The sequence below is a fragment of the Hemitrygon akajei genome, chromosome 25 (assembly GCF_048418815.1).
Source record: "Hemitrygon akajei chromosome 25, sHemAka1.3, whole genome shotgun sequence".
Lineage (NCBI taxonomy): Eukaryota > Metazoa > Chordata > Chondrichthyes > Myliobatiformes > Dasyatidae > Hemitrygon > Hemitrygon akajei.
The window spans coordinates 21,208,202-21,229,564 of record NC_133148.1 but is presented as its reverse complement, the minus strand read 5'-3'; the positions used below and the strand labels follow the sequence as shown (position 1 = coordinate 21,229,564).

Below are 21,363 nucleotides of genomic sequence, written 5' to 3'. Positions count from 1 at the left end.
TGAGTGATTCAAGTAAAGTCTGAGTCCAGAAAAAGTAATTTTACTACGAGAAGTACTTATCCACCATTTTAGGAGGTCCGATCGGGTTCCGAAGATGACTGGATAGCTGGAAGACTTGCCACAAATGCTTCAGCTAACCATATAATGTATATAGAAACGAGACAGGGTTTCTCTGAGCCAGGGTGTAAAGCACAGTAGTACACGTAACACACAGTAACTTATTAAAGTAAGGATAAAATCTACAGATGAATCACACATAACTAACAAACTAAAGCACATTAATATTAAATATTGCAAGATGCAGAACAGCTTAACCAGTGACACATTGAATACGATGTGGTAGGAAGTTCAGAAGTCTAATGGCCTGAGGGATAAAACTGTTTCCATCGTGACCGTTCTTATTTTTATGCATCGTAGTCTCCTGCCTGGTAGAATGTCAAGGAGGATGCTGGATGGGTGAGTGGGATCCTTGATAACAGTAAAGGCCTTGTGTACGCAGTGATCCTGATAAATGTCCCTGACGAATGGTAGGGAGACCACTGTGATCCTCTCAGCTGTTCTCACAGTCCTTTGTGGGGACTTCTGCTCCGATGCTCGGCTGCTCCCAAGCCAGACGGAGATGCAACTTGTCAGGACGCTGTCAATGGTGCTCCCGTAAAACAGTTTGGATGGGGGGAGAGAGAGCTTGCTCACATAGTGGGGGGAGGGGTTTAATGCTCATAGTACTGTGTGGGCTTGTAATGTCAAAAATGTGAAAGCGGACGGTGGTGGAAGACTTTCTGGGAGAGGTGTTCGGTGTTTATTAGGTGTTGGGAATGCGCACTGCCATTACCAGTTCCCAATCGCCATTAAACGTCACTAGACAAAGAAGTCGTCCCCGACGGCTGGAAACAGCCAGTACATGTACCACAAACAGTGCGGGTCACCCAGGTGAGGTTGAACCCTCTACCCTCCCCCCCCCCCCCCCCCATCTCTCACCACCCACCCCGGGACACTCCGACCTGAGCCGCTGCCGGCCTGAAATGTGTGTGGCGGCATACGCGTATTGGCGGCGCTCGCGTGTGTGGAAATATGGCCAACAGATCTGCTGTTGATCGCACGGTGCCCAGGCAGATGAACTGGAGCCGGTGCTGAGGCTCCCAGGCCCTGCCGAGCTCTCCCTACCCAAACCTGGACAGACAGCGGCCTGAGCTGGGACAGAGAGCAATCGAGTTACACTCCCAGTAAAGAAAATAAATCTGATCTAGCTGCTGATTATAACAGATGATGCAAAGACAATTGCCTTTTTCCCTTCAGCAGATGAACTGACCACTGTAAATGAACTGACCACTGTAAATCACTCCAAGGTCTGGATAAGCCAGCGTGGAGAATACCGCAGAATTGATGTAGATTTAATGTACAGTACTGTGCTAAAGTGGTACGGACCCTATATTCTTTAATATAAATTTTGCTTTGGGTGTTTGTTTTATTTTGTCTTCTGCATTAGTGTGTCAGTAGAAAAGAGCAAATTTTCACCAACATGAGAAGGTCTGCAGATGCCGGAAATCCAAAGCAACGCAGGCGAAACGCTGGAGGAACTCGGCAGGCCGGGCAGCACTTATGGGAAAGGGTGAACAGTTGACGGTTCGGGCTGAGACCCTTCTCCAGGACTGGAAGATAAGGTGAGAAGTCGGGAGTGAGGAGGGGAGGGGAGGTAGAAGTACAAAGTGGTAGGTGAGGGGTGAAACTGGGAGAGGGGGGTGAAGTAAAGAGCTGGGAAGTTGATGGGTGAAAGAGATAAAGGGCTGGAGAAGAGGAAATCTGATAGAGGAGGACAGGAGGCTGTTACAAGGATCACCCCTTGTAATAATGATAAATGAGGTGCAGAGAACCTGTATTTACTGACAAGTAACTTTAATTGTCTCAACTAAAAGGCACGTGGGTTCACAAACTACTACCTGTGTGTACCCTACTAGAATCCCTGACCTCCCCATGAACAGTCAATGAAGAGAAGAGGTATTTCCCAGCAAAGGAGTCTACACTGCCCAGGTGGTCCTCGCGGTTCCGATCTCCACGTGTCCATGGGGTCCTCGGTATCCGCGATGGTTGGTCTCTGGTTGCTGGAGAGCTATCTCCGCTACATATTTGGAGCTCCTGACTCTTACAGTGTTGCTCATCAATTGAACTGGTGGATCTCCATCCCATTGGCTCAAGGTCACCTGACCTACCCGGGTCACCTTCTTGCTGGTTCTCGTCCAGGGTGACAACCAAAATTGTTTCATGGTTCTGCCCACCCCAGCCTTTCAAATACAACTGGTCCAAACTAGTTAAAGTAGGTGACCTAGACAGAGTCTAACGAAATTATAGATTGGTTCTTTGGTAGGTCTGGCATGTTACATAGTAAATAGCCACTCGTCTGAGAGTTGTCTCGGGTTTAGTGAGTCATTACCTGAAGCTCCTTGTGTCCACGTTCAGTTGCTCTGATAAGATTGTCCCAGAGCAATAAACAGTTCAAAGGCCACAAGACTTAGGTGCTTTAAGCTGCTTGGAAGTAGGTACAGAGGGGATGTCAGGGGTAAGCTTTTTACTCAGAGAGTGGTGGGTGTGTGGAATGGGCTGATGGCGATGGATACAATGGGGTCTTTTTAGAGACTCCTGGTACATGGAGCTTGGAAAAATAGAGGGCAATGCGATAGGGCAATTCTAGGCAGTTTCTAGAGTAGGTTACATGGTTAGCACAACATTGTGGGCCGAAGGGCCTGTAATGTGCTGTAGATTTCTATGTTCTATGATTTTCATTTCATTGTTTTTGAAAGCATCTTTAGAGGTACACAAAAGTACATAACAGAAACAGGCCATCTAATCTGTGACGAACCATTTAAACTGCCATTGACCAGCACAGAGATCATAGCCCTTCATACCCCTACCATCCACGTACCTACCCAAACTTCTCTTAGATGTTAAACTTGAGCTGATATGCACCACGGCCTTTTCTACTCCATTGGCGAGCCTGTGAGCTACGCCTTCTCACACTTCTGGTCTCTGATTCGCCGCTGCTCAAAAACCTTCGCTGTACACGATTTTTTAAAAATGTGTTTATGACTTTTGCACATTACTGTATCTAGTTGGCATGTATTTGGGTAAAAGAGCCTTTCGCTGTACTGTCTCTCTCAATGGCTCTCACATAGATTAATGATGAGAAACTGGTGATTGACAGTCTAGTTTTGTTAGCGTTGTGATGAGAAAAGGGTGGATATAGTCTATAGCACTCTCAGAAGGACTTTGAAAGGTGCCACACAAAGTTATGTAGTGGTTACTGTAACACAGTTACAGCGCCGATGATCCGGGTTCAATTTCCGCCACTGTCTGCATGGTGTTTATATTCTCCCCATGACCTGTGGGTTTCCAACGGGCGCTCCGGTCTCCTCCCACTTTCCAAAGATATCCAGTCCTGTAAGTTAATTAGGCACATCGGTGTAATTGGGTTCATTGGGCTGGAAGAGTTTGTTAACATGCTGTATCAGCAAAAGAAGTCAAAACTAGGGGTTGGCGATATTATACTGGTGTGAATTGAGGACTGCGTAATAAAAATAGATCAAAAGATGAGGAATAAGCAGGTTATTTCTTGGTTTGAAAGCTGTAAGGATTGATGCAGGGTTCCAGAAGTTCACAAGCCATGGTCAGTGATTTGGGGCCAAGTGACCTGTATGTACAGTTGCTGATGGTGCGGAACTGGATGATTGTTGTTGTCGCAAGGACACAGAAAGTCACTAAGTGCAGAGTCAGGATCGATAGGTTATCCGTCAGTGAAACCTGTGCAGAAGAGTTTTTAAAGTGGAAGAACTTCAGCACTGGGCAGTTCCACTCCTTCCAGCTCAGAGGTCCAGGCCTGGTAATGCAGTCATCACAACTGGGGTTTTCCTTATGAAACGCCCTGGTTTCCTTGGCAGCGTAAGTCTAGGGAAGACGCTCTCAAGTCCTGCCAAACCCGTGAGATTGAGACGGCTCGTCCCACCCCAAGCTCTGGTTCGTGTGGATGCTGTGTAATTTTCAACCCTGTTAGTGCCCTGAAATAACAGACAGTACATTGCATACGGCTACAGGAATTATATTTATGAATCTTAACCAAAGGGGTTAGTAAGAAATAACAAAAAGTTATTAAACAGTCAAATGTGCACAAGCTGGAGCTCATCTTGAACTTCTCGGTCACTCACGCGCTGGGCCCTCGGTCAACGTGAAAGCACGCACCACCTTCCGAACGTCGCTCGTAATCCGTCTCGACCAAACTGGCCTCCCACTGGGTCATACGCTACAACCAGTTCTCCTCAACGTCTTTCCTCTCCATCTCCCACTGAACGGAAGCCCAAGACCAACCGTATTGTCCCTCAGCAAGAAAACCTCCCGCTGATTGGCTGGCACACATTCCACATCGTCCCTCATCGCCAACAATCCAAACAGGCCGCTCTTACAGAGCTGCTAAATGAAATGCCTACTGCATAGCAGTAAAGATGTGAACCAGGGCGTTACACTTGGTTGTGGTGGATGTCATGACTGCTTCTGGACCTTGTCAAGCCTGTCGGTCTCCACAAAGCATTGCAGAACTAACTTTCTGGTCATTGGACCTCAGTGTTGATCTCCCCCATCTAACCCACCACAGCTGACTTCACGTACTAGGATAGACACAACCTTTCTTGCCAGGGTATGAGGCCTGCGCCTGCGCTCACCTGGTTTAGCCTGCATGTGGGGGCAGTGTCGCATGCAACCAGCTACTTGGAGCCACTGAGTGTCCAGTGGGGACCAGAGGTGAGCGAGCTGCCCCAGAATGGACACGACAAGCCCCTTCACCAGAGGTGCTACCCTTAGTGGGTGGGAAATGAAATACCGCATGGAGAAGTCTACGACTCTGGCTCTAAGTGAGCTCATCCAGTGAAATAACCAGAGCAGTGGATTACTTTTTAAATGGCTACAGATTCAGAGTGAGGGTGTTCAGAGAGACCTGGGAGCTTTGTACACTAGTCGCTGAAAGTGAGTGTGCAGGTACAGCGAGCAGTTAAGCTGACGGAAGGTATTGCAAAAGAATTTCAGTATAGAATGCTGCAGTTACTCACAATGTCTCCTCGACCTCCTCTACCTAATAAAGTAGCCGCTGAGACTTCATGGTCAAGGTTCAACGTGAAAGGCAGGGGATGGGGTCCTGACGAAGGGTCTCGGCCCGAAACGTCGACTGCTCACTTCCACGGATGCTGCCCGACCTGCTGAGTTCCACCAGCTTGTTGTACGTGTTGCTTTGACCCCAGCATCTGCAGGGTACTTTGTGCTTAGGGAACGGGATCAATGGATCACAAGCTGATGGGATTAATTTGGATTGGCATTACAGTTGGCACAGAATCTCACTGACTGCTCCAGGCACTCCAGATAATCATGATCCCCGTGGCATTACAGTTGTATTACAGTCTCTCGGATCCCTCGATGTCCTTCCTGATGGACCAGCTGAGGCCCAGTAATGATTTGTAAGGATTTCAGAATCAGGTTTATTATCACTAATATATGTTGGGAAATCTTGTTATTTTGTGGCAGCAGTACAGTGTGGTACATAAATATATCCTAAATTACAAACGTACAATGAGAATTTAAAAAAAAATAAATAAGCAGTGCAAAAGTAGTGAGGTAGTGTTCATGGGTTCACTGTCCATTCAGAACTCTAATGGTAGGGGAGAAGCAGTTTCTAAGATGTTGAGTGAGTGTGTGTCTTCAGGCTCCTGTGCCTCCATGATGGTGGCAATGAGAAGGGGGCATGTCCTGGGCGATGGGGGTCCTGAATGATGGATGCCACCTTTTTGAAGGCTTGCTTCTTGAAGATGTCCTCAGTGGTGGGAAGACTGGTGCCCATGATGGAGTTGCCTGAGCTTCCAGCTCTCTGCAGCTTCTTTCATTCCTTTGCAGTGCCCCTCCCATACCGGACACTGATCTTAGAAGTTAGAATGCTCTTCATGGTACATGTGTAGAACTTCGCTGGAGTCTTTGATAACCTACCAAATCTCCGAATGAAATATCGCCTCATATCATCGTGTCCTTGCTTCTCTGCTACCATCGTGTGTCACCTGTGGGACAGGTGGAGGGGCCAGACCTCACCGCGGCTAGGTCATCAGAACACTGCACTTCCATGCCGGTGTTTGGGAGAAGAGCCGTATATTTGTATCCATGTCCTGGCCAGTTATTTTTGCTTCCCCAAAGATGAACAGATCACTTGTTCATCATCAGGCTGATTTTCCATGTAGGACAGAAGTCCACTTCCTCGACTCCCTTATGGCCCAAAGGTGTTGTCATATCACCTGTGACTCCACCACCATTGCGATCTTGGGCAGAGGATTTCAGAAGTTTGTGCCCGGGGATTTCCAATCTTACGTGGTGATCGGTGATCTGAATGTGAACTCATTGACCTCTCTGTCCAGTCTTGTGCTCAAGTCTCTGGAGCTGGACACAAGCCCCCAAGCCTGACACAGAGGCAAGATAATCACAGAGCAATATAGCATGGACACAGGCCCTTCGGCCCATCCAGTCAATGCCATCCTGGTCTTCTGCCTCATCCCATCTACCAGCAAGAGAAAATCTGCAGCTGCTGGAAATCCGAGCAACACACAAAATGCTGGAGGAACTCAGCAGGCCAGGCAGCATCAATGGAAAAGAGTTCAGTTGACGTTTTCATTCCAAATCTCCTAATGAAATATAGCCCTTGCTTCTCTCTGGCACTGCAAAGGGATGAGAAAAGTACAGTCCAAAACCCTTTGGCCAGACTGTGGAAAAAAAGCTGCACCTACCTGTACCTGGACCATGGTCCTTCTTGCTCCTCATCCATGTACCTTTCCAAACTTCTTTTTAAGTGTACTTGTCTGCTGAACAGGAGATCGCAGAGAGAGGTGGAAACGTTTTCTTGTTGCACTTACATGCAGTTTCAAAGAAGGGAGCGGGGCCTGTTGGTACTTGTCTGCTGAGAGGAGATTAGTAACTTTGCAAGGGGCAATAAAAAGAAGCGAGGTGTAATGGAACAGCCAATGTTTGAGTGGGCCTGGGTTAGAGTGGGAGGCTTTGGCTCAACAGGTTTCGGTGAGAACAGGCAGAGGTTCTAAGTAAGTTTCTAGGAAGTTCTTTTCATTTTCTTTGTCCTCTAGTACATAGACAATAAACAATAGGTGCAGAAGTAGACCATTCGGCCCTTCGAGCCTGCACGGCCATTTTGAGATCATGGCTGATCATCTACTATCAATACCTAGTTCCTGCCTTGTCCCCATATCCCTTGATTCCCCTATCCATAAGATACCTATCTAGCTCCTTCTTGAAAGCATCCAGAGAATTGGCCTCCACTACCTTCCAAGGCAGTGCATTCCAGACCCCCTACAACTCTCTGGGAGAAGAAGTTTTTCCTTAACTCTGTCCTAAATGATCTACCCCTTATTCTCAAACCATGCCCTCTGGTACTGGACTCTCCCAGCATCTGGAACATATTTCCTGCCTCTATCTTGTCCAATCCCTTAATAATCTTAAATGTTGCAATCAGATCCCCTCTCAATCTCCTTAATTCCAGCGTGTACAAGCCCAGTCTCTCTAACCTCTCTGCGTAAGACAGTCTGGACATTCCAGGAATTAACCTTGTGAATCTACGCTGCACTTCCTGTACAGCCAGGATGTCCTTCCTTAACCCTGGAGACCAAAACTGTACACATTACTCCAGGTGTGGTCTCACTATGGCCCTGTACAAATGCAAAAGGATTTCCTTGCTCTTGTACTCAATTCCCTTTGTAATAAAGGCCAACATTTCATTAGCCTTCTTCACTGCCTGCTGCACTTGCTCATTCACCTTCAGTGACTGATGAACAAGGACTCCTAGATCTCTTTGTATTTCTCCCTTACCTAACTCTACACCGTTCAGATAATAATCTGCCTTCCTGTTCTTACTCCCAAAGTGGATAACTTCACACTTATTCACATTAAACGTCATCTGCCAAGTATCTGCCCACTCACCCAGCCTATCCAAGTCACCCTGAATTCTCCTAACATCCTCATCACATGTCACACTGCCACCCAGCTTAGTATCATCAGCAAATTTGCTGATGTTATTTTCAATGCCTTCATCCAAATCGTTAACGTAAATTGTAAACAGCTGTGGTCCCAATACCGAGCCCTGTGGCACCCCACTAGTCACCACCTGCCATTCTGAGAAACACCCATTCACCGCTACCCTTTGCTTTCTATCTGCCAACCAGTTTGCTATCCATGTCAATGTCTTCCCCCCGATGCCCTGAGCTTTGATTTTACCCACCAATCTCCTATGTGGGACCTTATCAAATGCCTTCTGAAAATCGAGGTACACTACTTCCACTGGATCTCCCCCGTCTAACTTCCTGGTTACATCCTCGAAAAACTCCAACAGATTAGTCAAGCATGATTTAGCATAGTTAGCATGTTTTGAGAATGGATCCAGGGTTAGTGTTATTTTCTTTGTGTGAGATCTGAGAACTCAGACAGACCTCCCCAGGATAAGACCATAGACAGAGGAGCAGAATTAGGCCATCAAGTCTGCTTCGCCATTCAATCATGGCCGATCCTTTTGTTTTTCTCTTCAACCCCAGGTCCCGGCCTTCTCCCTGTAACCTTTGATGCCATGTCCAATCAAGAACCTATCTCTGCCTTAAATACACCCAATGACCCGGCCTCCACAGCTGCATGTGGCAACAAATTCCACAAATTCACCACCCTTTGGCTAAAGAAATTTGTCCGCGGCTCTGTTTTGAAAGGGCGCCCCTCTACCCTGAGGCTGTGCCCTCTTGTCCTTGACTCTCCCACCCTTGGGAAACATCCTTTCCACATCTACTCTGTCCAGGCCTTTCAACATTCAAAAGGTTTCAGTGAGATCCCCCCTCATCCTTCTGAATTGCAGCGAGTATGGACCCAGAGCCATCAAACGTTCCTTGTATGATAACCCTTCATGATAAGTACGTGTGCATGAAGTGCATCGAGCTGCAGCTAATTAGAGATCATGTGAAGGCACTGGAGCTGCAGCTGGTTGACCATCGACTCTTACAGGAGGATGGGAAAGTGATAGACAGGAGGGAGTCACCCCTAAGTTGCAGGGGACAGGTAGCTGTGTGACTGTCAGGAGAGGGGAAGGGAATGGGCAGCCGGTGCAGAGCACCCCTGTGGCCATTCCCCTCAATAATAAGTATCCTGTGGTGGATACTGTTGGGGGAACAGCCTACCAGAGGGAAGCTGCAATCACCAGGCTTTGTGGGTCCGAAGGGAAGTGGGGAAAAGAGGAGTGCAGTAGTGATGGGGGATTCCTTTGTTAGAGGAGCAGACAGGAGATTCTGAGGACGTGAGAGTGACACTTCCCAGGTGCCAGGGTCAAAGGCATCTTGGATCAGGTCCACGGCACTCTAAAGGGGGAGGGTGACCTGCCTCTACTTTCTTAGGAGTTTGCGGAGTTTCAGCCTAACATCTAAAACTTCGACAAACCTCTGTAGATGTGTGGTGGGGAGTATATAGACTGGTATGGAAACACCAATGCCCTTGAATGGAAAATCCTACAGAAAGTAGTGAATACGGCCCAGTGCGTCATGAGTAAAGCCCTCCCCACCACTGAGCACATCTACATGAAACCCTGTCACAGGAAAGCAGCGTCCATGATCAGGGACCCCCACTGGCCAGGACATGCTCTCTTCTCACAGCTGCCATCAGGATGAAGGTACAGGAGCCTCAGGACTCACACCTCCAGCTTTAGGAATAGTTATTACCCTTCAGCCATCAGGGTCCTGAACCAGTGGGGATAACTTCACTGGCCCCATCATTGAAATGTTTGCACAACCAATGACTTATTTCAAGGATTCTTTATCTCATGTTCTCAACGTTTGCTGTTTATTTATTTATTATTATTCCTCTTCTGCACGCTGGTTGAACACCCAAGCTGGGTGGCCTTTCCTCTATAGATTTATTGATAAGGCCCACAAGAAAGTGAACTTTCAGCAGCTCAAAGTCATGCTATTGATACCAACGACATAAATAGGAAAGAGATGAGGTCCTAAAGAGAGAATATGGGGAGTTGGCTAGGAAGTTGGAAGGCAGGACCTCAATGGTAGTAATTTCTAGATTGATGCCTGTGCCACACACCAGTGAGGGTAAGAGTAGAATGGTTTGGCAGATGAATGCATGCCTGAGGAATTGGGGCAGAGGGCTGGGTTTCGGATTTCTTGATCATTGGATCTCTTCTGCGGAAGGTATAACCTGCACTGAAAGGACAGGCTATGCCTGACCTTGGACACCAATATGCTTCTGAGCAGGTTGAATTGAGCTGTGGAGAGAGTTTAAACTAATTTGGCAGGGGGATGGGAACTGGAGTAATCGGGGGGGGGGGGGGTTGGTTTGCAAGTAGATGCAGTGCGTAGTGAGATTGTGAGGAAGGACAGGCGGATGACAGGACAAAATTGCTGTCAGTGGGATGAATTAAAGTGTAATAGGGGGTAAAATCAGAAAGGGTGATGAAAACAGGACTGACGGTGTTATATTTAAATGAACACAGTATCCGGAAAAAGGTAGATGATCTTGTAATGCAGTTAGAGGTTGGCCAGTATGATGTTCTGGGCGTCACTGAGTCCTGGCTGAAAGAAGATCATAGTTGGGAGCTTGACGTAGAAACATAGGTGCAGGAGTAGGCCATTCGGCCCTTCGAGCCCATACCACCATTCAGTATAATTATGGCTGATGATCCAACTCAGAACCCTGTACCTGCTTTCTCTCCATACCCCCTGATCCCTTTAGCCACAAGGGCCATATCTAACTCCCTCTTAAATATAGCCAATGAACCGGCCTCAACTGTTTCCTGTGGCAGAGAATTCCACAGATTCACCACTCTCTGTGTGAAGAAGTTTTTCCTCATCTCGGTCCTAAAAGGCTTCCCCTTTATCCTTAAACTTTGACCCCTCGTTCTTGACTTCCCCAACATCGGAAACAATCTTCCTGCATCTAGCCTGTCCAATCCCTTTAGAGTTTTATACGTTTCAATAAGATCCCCCCTCAATCTTCTAAATTCCAGTGAGTATAAGCCTAGTTGATCCAGTCTTTCTTTCTTCATATTAAAGTCAAGGACACACATTGTATTGAAAGGTCAGACAGTTAGGCGGGGTGGGAGGGAGGGGGAGTGACTATTGGTAAGAGATTAAATCGAATCCTTAGAAAGGGGTGACATAGGATCAGAAGATGTAGAGGGTAGAGTTATGAAACTGCAAGGGTAAAAGGACACTGATGGGAGTTACATATTGAAGGCCTTCAGGATGTGGTCTACAGATTACGAAGGGAGATAGAAAAGGTATGTAAAAAGGGCAATGTTAGGGTAGTCATGGGGGATTTCAATACGCAGGTAGATTGGGAAAATCAGGTTGGGTGCTGGATCCCAAGAGAGGGAATTTGTAGAATGCCTATGAGATGGCTTTTTTAGAGCAGCTTGTCTTTGAGCGCATTTGGGAAAAGGCAATTCTAGATTGGGTGTTGTGTAATGAAATGATTTGATTAGGGATCTTAAGGTAAAGGAACCTTTAGGAGGAATGCTGTTTCATTTGGCTCTATTCCTGTATGGTTGCATGATGATTAAATTTGAATTTGGTTTGATTTTGCTTTGATATGATAGAATTCACTCTGCAGTTTGAGAGGGAGCAGGTTAAGTCAGATGGTAAAGGGAACTACAGAGGCGTGAGAGAGGAGCTGGCCAAAGTTGATTGGAGGGGGACACTAGCAGGAATGATGACAGAAGAGTACTGGCTGGAGTCCTTGGGAGCAATTTGGAAAACGCAGGTTAGAGACGACCCAAAGAAGAAGCATTCTAAAGGGAGGAAGAGGCAACCGTGGTTGACAAGGGAAATCAAAGACAATATAAAAGCAAAAGAGTGGGCATATAACAGAGCAAAGGTTAGTGTGAATCTTTTAAAAACAACAGAAGGCAATCAAAGCAATAAGGAGAGAAAAGTTGAAATATGAAGGTAAGCACACCAGTAATATAAAAGGATACAAAAAGTTTTTAAAAAATATATAAAGTATAAAAGAGTTAAGAACAGATCAGACCCCTGGAAAATGACACCGGAGAGGGTAGTATTGGGAGCGACAAAGAAATGGCAGATGAACTTAAGTATTTTACATCCATCTTCACTGTGGAAGACACTAGCAATTCAAGAGTGTCAGAGGGCAGAAGTGAGTACAGTTGCTGTTGCCAAGGAGAAGGTTCTTGGGAAGCTGAAAGGTCTGAAGATAGAGGAATACGAGTGGTTTGGCAAATAAGGTGGAAGTAAATCCGAAAGGTTTCTGCAGTTATATTAAAAGCAAGAGGATAGTGAGGGATAAAATTGGTCCCTTAGAGAATCAGGGTGGTCAGCTATGTGTGGAGCCGAGGGAGATGGGAGAGATTTTGAACGATTTCTTCTCTTCGGTATTCACTAAGGAGAAGGATATTGAATTGTGTAAGGTGTGGGAAGCAAGTAAGGAAGTTATGGAACCTATGACAATTAAAGAGGTGGATGTACTGGCGCTTTTAAGAAATTTAAAAGTGGATAAATCTCCGGGTCCTGACAGGATATTCCCCAGGACCTTGAGGGAAGTTTATGTAGAGATAGCAGGAGCTCTGACGGAGATCTTTCGGATGTCATTAGAAACGGGGAATGTGCCGGAGGATTGGCGTATTGCTCATGTGGTTCCATTGTTTAAAAAGGGTTCTAGAAGTAAGCCTGGCAATTATAGACCTGTCAGTTTGACATCAGTGGTGGGTAAATTAATGGAAAGTATTCTTAGAGATAGTATTTATAATTATATGGATAGACAGGATCTGATTAAGAGTAGCCAGCATGGATTTGTGCGTGGAAGGTCATGTTTGACAAACCTTATTGAATTTTTTGAAGAAGTTACGAGGAATGTTGACAAGGGTAAGGCAGTGGATGTAGTCTATATGGACTTCAGCAAGGCCTTTGACAAAGTTCCACATGGAAGGTTAGTTAAGAAGGTTCAGTCGTTAGGTATTAATGCTGGAGTAATATGGAGTAATAAAATGCATTCAACAGTGGCTAGATGGGAGATGCCAGAGAGTAGTGGTGGATAATTGTTTATCGGGATGGAGGCCGGTGACTAGCGGGGTGCCTCAGGGATCTGTTTTGGGCCCAATGTTGTTTGTAATATGCATAAATGATCTGGATGATGGGGTGGTAAATTGGATTAGTAAGTATGCCGATGATACTAAGGTAGGAGGTGTTGTGGATAATGAGGTGGGTTTTCAAAGCTTGCAGGGAGATTTATGCCGGTTAGAAGAATGGGCTGAACGTTGGCAGATGGAGTTTAATGCTGAGAAGTGTGAGGTTCTACGTTTTGGCAGGAATAATCCAAATAGAACATACAGGGTAAATGGTAGGGCATTGCGGAATGCAGTGGAACAGAGAGATCTAGGAATAACAGTGCATAGTTCCCTGAAGGTGGAGTCTCATGTAGATAGGGTGGTGAAGAAGGCTTTTGGAACGCTGGCCTTTATAAATCAGAGCATTGAGTACAGAAGTTGGGATGTAATGTTAAAATTGTACAAGGCATTGGTAAGGCCAAATTTGGAATATTGTGTACAGTTCTGGTCACCGAATTATAGGAAAGATATCAATAAATTAGAGAGAGTGCAGAGACGATTTACTAGGATGTTACCTGGGTTTCAGCACTTAAGTTACAGAGAAAGGTTGAACAAGTTAGGTCTCTATTCATTGGAGCGTAGAAGGTTGAGGGGGGATTTGATCGAGGTTATTTAAAATTTTGAGAGGGATAGATAGAGTTGACGTGAATAGGCTGTTTCCATTGAGAGTAGGGGAGATTCAAACGAGAAGACATGATTTGAGAGTTAGGGGGCAAAAGTTTAAGGGAAACACGAGGGGGTATTTCTTTACTCAGAGAGTGATAGCTGTGTGGAATGAGCTTCCTGTAGAAGTAGTAGAGGCCAGTTCAGTTGAGTCATTTAAGGTAAAATTGGATAGGTATATGGACAGGAAAGGAGTGGAGGGTTATGGGCTGAGTGCGGGTAGGTGGGACTAGGTGAGATTAAGAGTTCGGCACGGACTAGGAGGGCCGGAATGGCCTGTTTCCGTGCTGTGATTGTTATATGGTTATATGGTTATAATCACCTGGAGCAGATGGACTACACCCCAGGGTTCTGAATGAGGAACTGGAGAGATTGTGGAGTCAGTAGTGGTGATCTTTCAAGAATCACTAGTTTCTGAAATGGTTCTGGAGGACTAGAAGGTTGCAAATGTCACTCCATTCTTTAAGAAGGTAGGGAGGCAGAAGAAAGGAAATTGTAGACTAGTTAGCCTGACTTCAGTAGTAGGGAAGATATTGGAGTCCATTATTAAAGATGAAATTTCAGGATACTTGGAGGCCCGTGATTAAATACCAAAGTCAGCATGGTTGCCTTGAGGGGAAATCTTGCCTGACAAATCTGTTGGAATTCTTTGAGGAAATAACAAGCAGGATAGACAAAGGAGTGTCAGTGGATGTTGTTAACTTGGATTTTCAGAAGGCTTTTGACAAAGAGCTGCATATGAGGCTGCTTAATAAGAGCCCATCATATTACAGGAAAGATACTAGCATGGATAGGAGGTTAGCTGATTGGCCAAGGAAGTGGCAGTTGAAATATAGTGTATGGAAGTTTATAATTATGCACATTGTTAGAAGGAATAAATGCATGGTCTATTTTCTAAGCAGGAAGAAAATTGGAGTTGCAAAGAGATGTGGGAGTCCCCATGCGGGATTCCCTAAAGGTTAACTTGCAGCTTGAGTCAATGGTGAGTGAGGAAGCCAAATAGAATGTTCGTATTCATTTCAAGAGAACTAGAATATCAAAGCAAGGACGTGATGCTGAGATTTTATAAGGCATTGGTCGGACCACGCTTAGGGAAATGTGAACAGTTTTGCACCCTTTATTATGATATGCTGGTGCTGGAGAGGGTCCAGAGGACGTTCACGAGAGTGATTCCGGGAATGAAAGGGTTAACGCATGAGAGCGTTTGATTGGTCCGGGCCTGCATTCTCTGGAGTTCATAAGAATGATGGGGATCTCACTGAGGCATATCGAATATTGAGAGGGCTAATGGAAAGTAGATGTGGAGGGTGTTTTTCCTGTAGTGGGAGGGTCTAGAACCAGAGGGCACAGCTTCAGAAAGAAGGATGTCCATTTAGAACAGATGGGGAGGAATTTCACTTGCCATTGGGTTGCCAGTTGCCACAGACGGCTGTGGAGGCCAAGTCATTGGGTATATTTAAAGCGGAGGTTGACAGGTTGTTGATTAGTCAGGACTTCATAGCTTCTGGGCTGAGGGCAGGAGAATGCCACTGAGAGGGGTAATAAATCAGCCATGATGGAATGGTAGAGCTGATTCGATGGGCCAAATGCCTAAATGTCACAGTTATAGTGTCAAAGTCAGAGAGCTACCAACTGAGTCACAGCTGACCCAGGAGACTAAAGTGATCTGTTCTGAGTCTGTCACTACCCTGTACTTACTGATGGTTTTTGTAACTTTTTACAGGACATCGAAGGTGGAGGAATTGCGACTGGGTATCTCAGACGGAATATCACATCCGATCCACACCCCACTCAGCTCCCCAGCACCTGAATATCATCGGCCTGTGAGCGTGGAGGGAGAGACGCTGGTTTGTTTCACTTCAGACCCCAGGCAGTGAGGGCTGTTGCAGGCACCGACCGCGACACAGCTGGGGAGAAGACACGTTGTCTACAGCGGGGAGGGGAGAAACCACTAGTGTGTGGTTGGGAAAGTAACAGCCACTGCAACGAGAGACCGTGTGTGACACTTTGGGGGAGGTGAGCTCACCTGATCTGTGACTGGAAACGTGTTCACCATATCCTTGTTTTTGAACCAGTGAAACATTCGTTCTTTTGACTGAGATAAACTTGATCCATTTCCCTGAGAGTATTCAAATCTTCTTTCTACCTGTTTCCATTTGAAGAAGGTAATTAATTCGGTCATCTTTTTACTGACTGATCACTGAGGTCCTGAGGAAACATTGTCACCTTGCTTCAGGCGCATGAAGAGACTCACTCAGTTGTCCGATTCACTTGCTCATCCCCCTTGGTGAACCACCAGGGAGAGACCATCCTAATCTCTTATTCTGGAAGAGTGCTCATTCAGACATCCAACCACCGACTGCGGGAAGGACTTCAACTAACCCGGCGACCGGATGGACCGCCGGCAAATTCCCGCCAGGGAGAGGCCTTTCACCTGCTCTCACTGCGGTAAGGTTTTCAAGAACTCCTTCAGCCTGCAGAGACACCAGCGAATCCACACCGGGGAGCGGCCGTTCACCTGCTCCGATTGTGGGAAGGGATTTGCGCAGTCGTCTGATCTTCTGATGCATCAACGGATTCACACCGGGGAGAGGCCGTTCACCTGCTCCGAGTGTGGGAAGGGATTCACTCTGTCATCTGGCCTTGTGAGGCACCAACGAATTCACACTGGGGAGAGGCCCTTCGCCTGCTCCGAGTGTGGGAAAAGATTCATTCGTTCATCCGAGCTTCTAACACACCAACGGATGCACACCGGGGAGATGCCGTTCACCTGCTCCGAGTGCGGGAAGGGATTCACTCGGTCATCCGGCCTTCTGACGCACCAACGAATTCACACCGGGGAGAGGCCCTTTGCCTGCTCCGAGTGTGGGAAGGGGTTCATTCGGTCATCCCAACTTCTAACACACCAGCGAATTCACACCGGGGAGAGGCCGTTCACCTGCTCCGAGTGCGGGAAGGGGTTCACTCAATCGTCTGTCCTTCTGACGCACCAACGAATTCACAGCGGGGAGAGGCCGTTCACCTGCTCCGAGTGTGGGAAGGGGTTCACGCAGTCGTCCGAGCTTCTGGCGCACCAACGGATTCACACCGGGGAGTGGCCCTTCGCCTGCTCCGAGTGCGGAAAAGGGTTCATTTGGTCATCACAGCTTCTGGCCCACCAACGAATTCACACGGGGGAGAGGCCGTACACCTGCCCAGAATGTGGGAAGAACTTTGCTCGATCATCTCACTTCTGGAGGCACCGACGAACTCACACTGAAGGGAAAGTTTAAGTGTGCAGAACATACGTGGGGCATTTAAACACTGCAGCTCTGAGAGTGGTGAGTTCACAAGTGACTGCAGGAACTGATTCTACAGTTACTGCTGCTGTTGATCACATCCAGGTTTGGACCCTGGTCACTGGACACATTTGGGTTGTTTCCCCTGGAACTGCAGGTACATTTGTATTCTGCACCGATTATAAATAAATCTGTTCGGTGTGAATGAACCGGGCTTGAGGGGGATGTGGACAAGCTGAAGGGTTGGGCAAGAACACGGCAGATGGGAGACAAAATGGGAAAACGAGGGTCATCGACCTCAGTAGGAAACTCCCGATGTTAAAGGGATCACGGGATGTCGGATGACACTGTCCAGTCACTGTCAGGTGTGACCTTGCTGACTGGTGCTGCAGGTGAGAGGGGCAGAATGGCCTTTACCTGTGGTACGATGGTCGCACAAAGCAGGTAGCACAACCACCGAGGGTCCATTAGCATCTGTGGAGGCAGAAAGTTTGTGTCGACGGTCTGGGTCTCCTGACGCTTGGTCTCGGCATTGAAACTTTAACTTCTACCTTTTTCCTCCATGGGCGCAACTCAGCCTGCTGAGCAAATTCAGTGTGTTCTGTTTGGTTGTTCCAGGGTCCGACATCTGGTTCGCCTGGGAATATAGGCCAAGAACTGCAGGGGGAGTCCTTAAGCCAAGGGTAAGGTGTTGAATTTGGGAAGTGAAACCGGGACAGAACTTGCACAGTGAATTCATTGTCCTGGGGAGCTTTGGAGAACAGAGAGACCTACAAGTACGGCGTATGGGTAGACAGGGTGATGAAGGCGTTTGGCTCATTTACCCTCATCGGTCGGGGGATCGAGTACAAGAGTTAGCACCAGCGTTGCAACTGCACGAGATGTCGCTGAGATCTCACGGAGTTCATGTCCAATTCTGGACACCTAAAATAGGACGGATAAAGGCAAAAGTGTAAATGGAGGTTCACAAGTGTGATAGCAGGAATGAAAGGCTTGAGTTATATAGAGAGAGTCGATAGAACACAGAACACTACAGAACACTACAGCACTACAGCACTTTGGCCCATGATGTTGTGCCAAACTTTTAACCTACCCTAATATCCATCTAATCCTTCCTTCCTACCCCGCTCTCCATTTTCCTACCGTCCACGTGCCTATCTAAGAATTTCCTAAATGGTTCTGCCACATCTGGCAGGGGGCTCCACACTCGACAGTCTGTACGTTTCTCATTCAAGATTACTATACTCGTGTCTGCGGCAAATGCCTCGAGCAAAACACACAGAATGATGTCAGACAGCACCAGTGGAGGGAATGAACAGACACTTCATCAGGACTGGAAAGGAAGGGGGACGAAGCCAGAAGAATAAGGTGAGGAGACTGGAAGCACAAGACCAGGTGGACCTGCCCATCACCTCCCTCTGGTTTACCTTCTCCCTCTTTCTGTTCTCACGTCCCTCTGGGGGCCCCTCCTCCTTCCCTTTCTTCTGCCTCCTATCAGATCCCTCCTCCTCCTCCCTTGTCTCTTTATCTCTTCCACCTATCTTACCTCGTACCCACCTTCCCCCTCACCTGGTCTAACCTGCCAGCTTGTACTCCTTCCCATTCCCCCACCGCTATCCTTCCAGTCCTGAGGAAGGGTCTCGGTCGGAAACGTTGAACGCTTACTGCCCGCTGTCTGACTTGCTGAGTTCCTCTGGCGTTTTCTGTGAGTTGTTCAGGATTCCCAGCATCTGCAGAATCTCCTGTGACTACGCAGTGCCACCTGGAGACTGAGTCAGGGCAAGGGTTCCACATCCTGCTTAGACAACAGAAAGATCCTGGGCCAGTACTGACCTTGGGTTTTAGGAAGGCAGCAGCAGCCTGCAGAAGATTTACCACCAAAAACAGTGTGGAGTGAATGGGGGGAAAATGAGATCAGACTCACTAAAACACATCAACGATCTGGCAACAGCTTCTTTCTGTCTGAAATCAGATTTCTCAACGTCTATAAAGTCATTAACGCTACCTCATTTATCTTTGAAACTATTTATTTATTTATTGACTAAGTTATACTAACTTCTCTGCCTTCTAGTCTACTGCTGCCTGTTTGATTGCTCACAGGGTTCTGGGAGATGGCACCAACTCTGCCCCATCTGAGAGCCGCTCCTCGGCTCGGCTTTGGTGTTGGCTGAGGTCTCCGGCCAGTACACCGCCCCTACCTGTCCCCGCAGTCTCCCTCCGCCAGGGCAGGGAACAAAACCATTGGTGCTCCTGACTCCTCCTCCTGAGACACTGGCTCGGGCGAGGTTGGCCTTGCACATGCAGATACCACTGTAGGACTTCAGTTTGGATAATACTGAGAGGATGCTTTCTGGGTAAAGCTAGATGCCATGGAGAGTCAGTATCAAGGATCAAGGTTATTTATTGTTGTTCTTCAGTATGTGAATGCAAAGAAGAATAGAGTTATTATTTCTCCTTATCCCATGCAGCATAAACTTACAATAAGCACAAAGTACACAATAAAAATGTTGTTGTAAATCCTATTGCAATTTATAGTGTTTTTTTAAAGTATTGCACTGAACATCGAATTTCATGACACGCGTCAGTAACGATAAACCTGATTCTGTCCATCCCCTCTCCTCGGTGATCACTCTCTCCCAGATCTTCTCCCCCCCACCCATTTCCACAGGGGTTGCCCTCTTCATGAGCCACTGCTCCTCATTCATTCCTGCTGAGTACCAAAGCATTTTCATTAAAGCCGTAAGATATAGGAGCAGAATTAGGCCATTTGGCCCATCGAGTCTGCTCCACCATGGCTGATCCATTTTCTCCTCAACCCCAATATATTGCCTTCTCCCTGTATCCCTTCAGGCCCAGACCAACCAAGAACCTATCAACCTTTGCCTTAATGACTCAATGACAGTCTCCACAGCCATCTGTGGCAACAGATACACCACTCTCTGGCTAAAGGAATTCCTCCTCATCTCTGTTCTAAGTGAACAGAGTCTGTGACCCCTGGTCTCGCTCCCCATCTGTAGGAAGCATACACTCTGTATCGGCCTTTCAACATTTGGTAGGTTTTAATGAGGTTCTCACTGAATTCAGGAAAGTCAAGGCCCAGAGCCATCGTATGAGAAGTCTTTCAATCCCAGAATCATTTTCATGAACCTCCTTTGAACCCTCTCCAATATCAGCACATCCTTTCTTAGATAGGGGGCCCAAAACTGCCCACAACACTTAGAGAGGCCTCATCCGTGTTTCCATATTACATCCTTGCTTTTATATTCTAGTCCTTTCAAAATTATCGCTAACGTCACATTTGCCTTCCTCACCACTGACTCGACCTGCAAATTAACCTTTAGGGAATCCTGCACAAAGTCCCAAGTCCCTTTACACCTCAGAATTTTTGAATTTTCTCTCCATTTAGAGAACAGTCTACACTTTTATTTCTTCTACCAAACTGCACAACCACACACCTGCCACTATTCCATCTGCCACTTCTTTCACCGTTCTTTTTAATCTGTCTAAATCCTTCTATAGTCTATTTCCTCAAAACTACCGGCACTTCCACCTATGTTCATATTAGACGCAAACTTGTGCACAAAGTCATCAATCGCATCATCCAAATCACTGGTATATAAAGTAAGTGAAGGGTCCCAACACAAATCCCTGTAGAACACCACTCATCATTGGCAGCCAACCAGAAAAGACTCCCTTTATTCCCACTATTTGCCTCCTGCCAGTCAGCCAATGCTCCATCCATGCTAGTATCTTTCCTGTAATACCCTGGGCTATTATTTTGTTAAGCAGCCTCGTGAGTGGCACCTTGTCAAAGGCCTTCTGAAAATCCAAGTACACAGCGTCCATTGATTCTCCTTTGTCTATCCTGCTTATTTTTTCTGCAAAGGATTCCAACAGATTTGTCAGGCAGGATTTTCCCTTAAGGAAACCGTGCTGACTTTGGCCTATTTGATCATGCGCCTTCAAGTACCCAGAAACCTCATCCTTAACCATCGACTCCAGGATCTTCGCAACCACTGAGGTCAGACTAACTATCCTATAATTTCCTTTCCTCTGTCCCTCTGCCTTCTTGAAAAGTGGAGTGACATTTGCAATGTTCTGTCCTCTGGAACTAATGATTCTTGAAAGGTCATTACTAATGCCTCCACAAAGAAGTGTGTGGTCATGAACTTGGAAGAAGAAATAAAAGCATAGACTATTTTCTAAACGGAGAGAAAATTCAAATATCTGAAGTGCAAAAGGACT

The 21,363-nt window shown here is 46.8% G+C and overlaps 1 protein-coding gene across 2 annotated transcripts in view; it reads left to right on the top strand.

Moving 5' to 3' along the window:
* LOC140716417 (uncharacterized) overlaps positions 1-21,363 on the top strand; it is an 89,678-nt gene that overhangs the window by 4,704 nt on the left and 63,611 nt on the right. Inside the window, exons 2-3 of one of the 2 annotated variants that reach the window (XM_073029128.1) lie at positions 1,487-1,661; positions 15,564-17,021. In XM_073029128.1, coding sequence (XP_072885229.1) covers positions 16,234-17,021 — 788 coding nt within the window. In that variant the 5' untranslated portion in view covers positions 1,487-1,661; positions 15,564-16,233. Of the gene's footprint in view, positions 1-1,486; positions 1,662-15,563; positions 18,159-21,363 lie in introns of those variants that run through there. The other variant, XM_073029129.1, reaches the window with a different exon arrangement.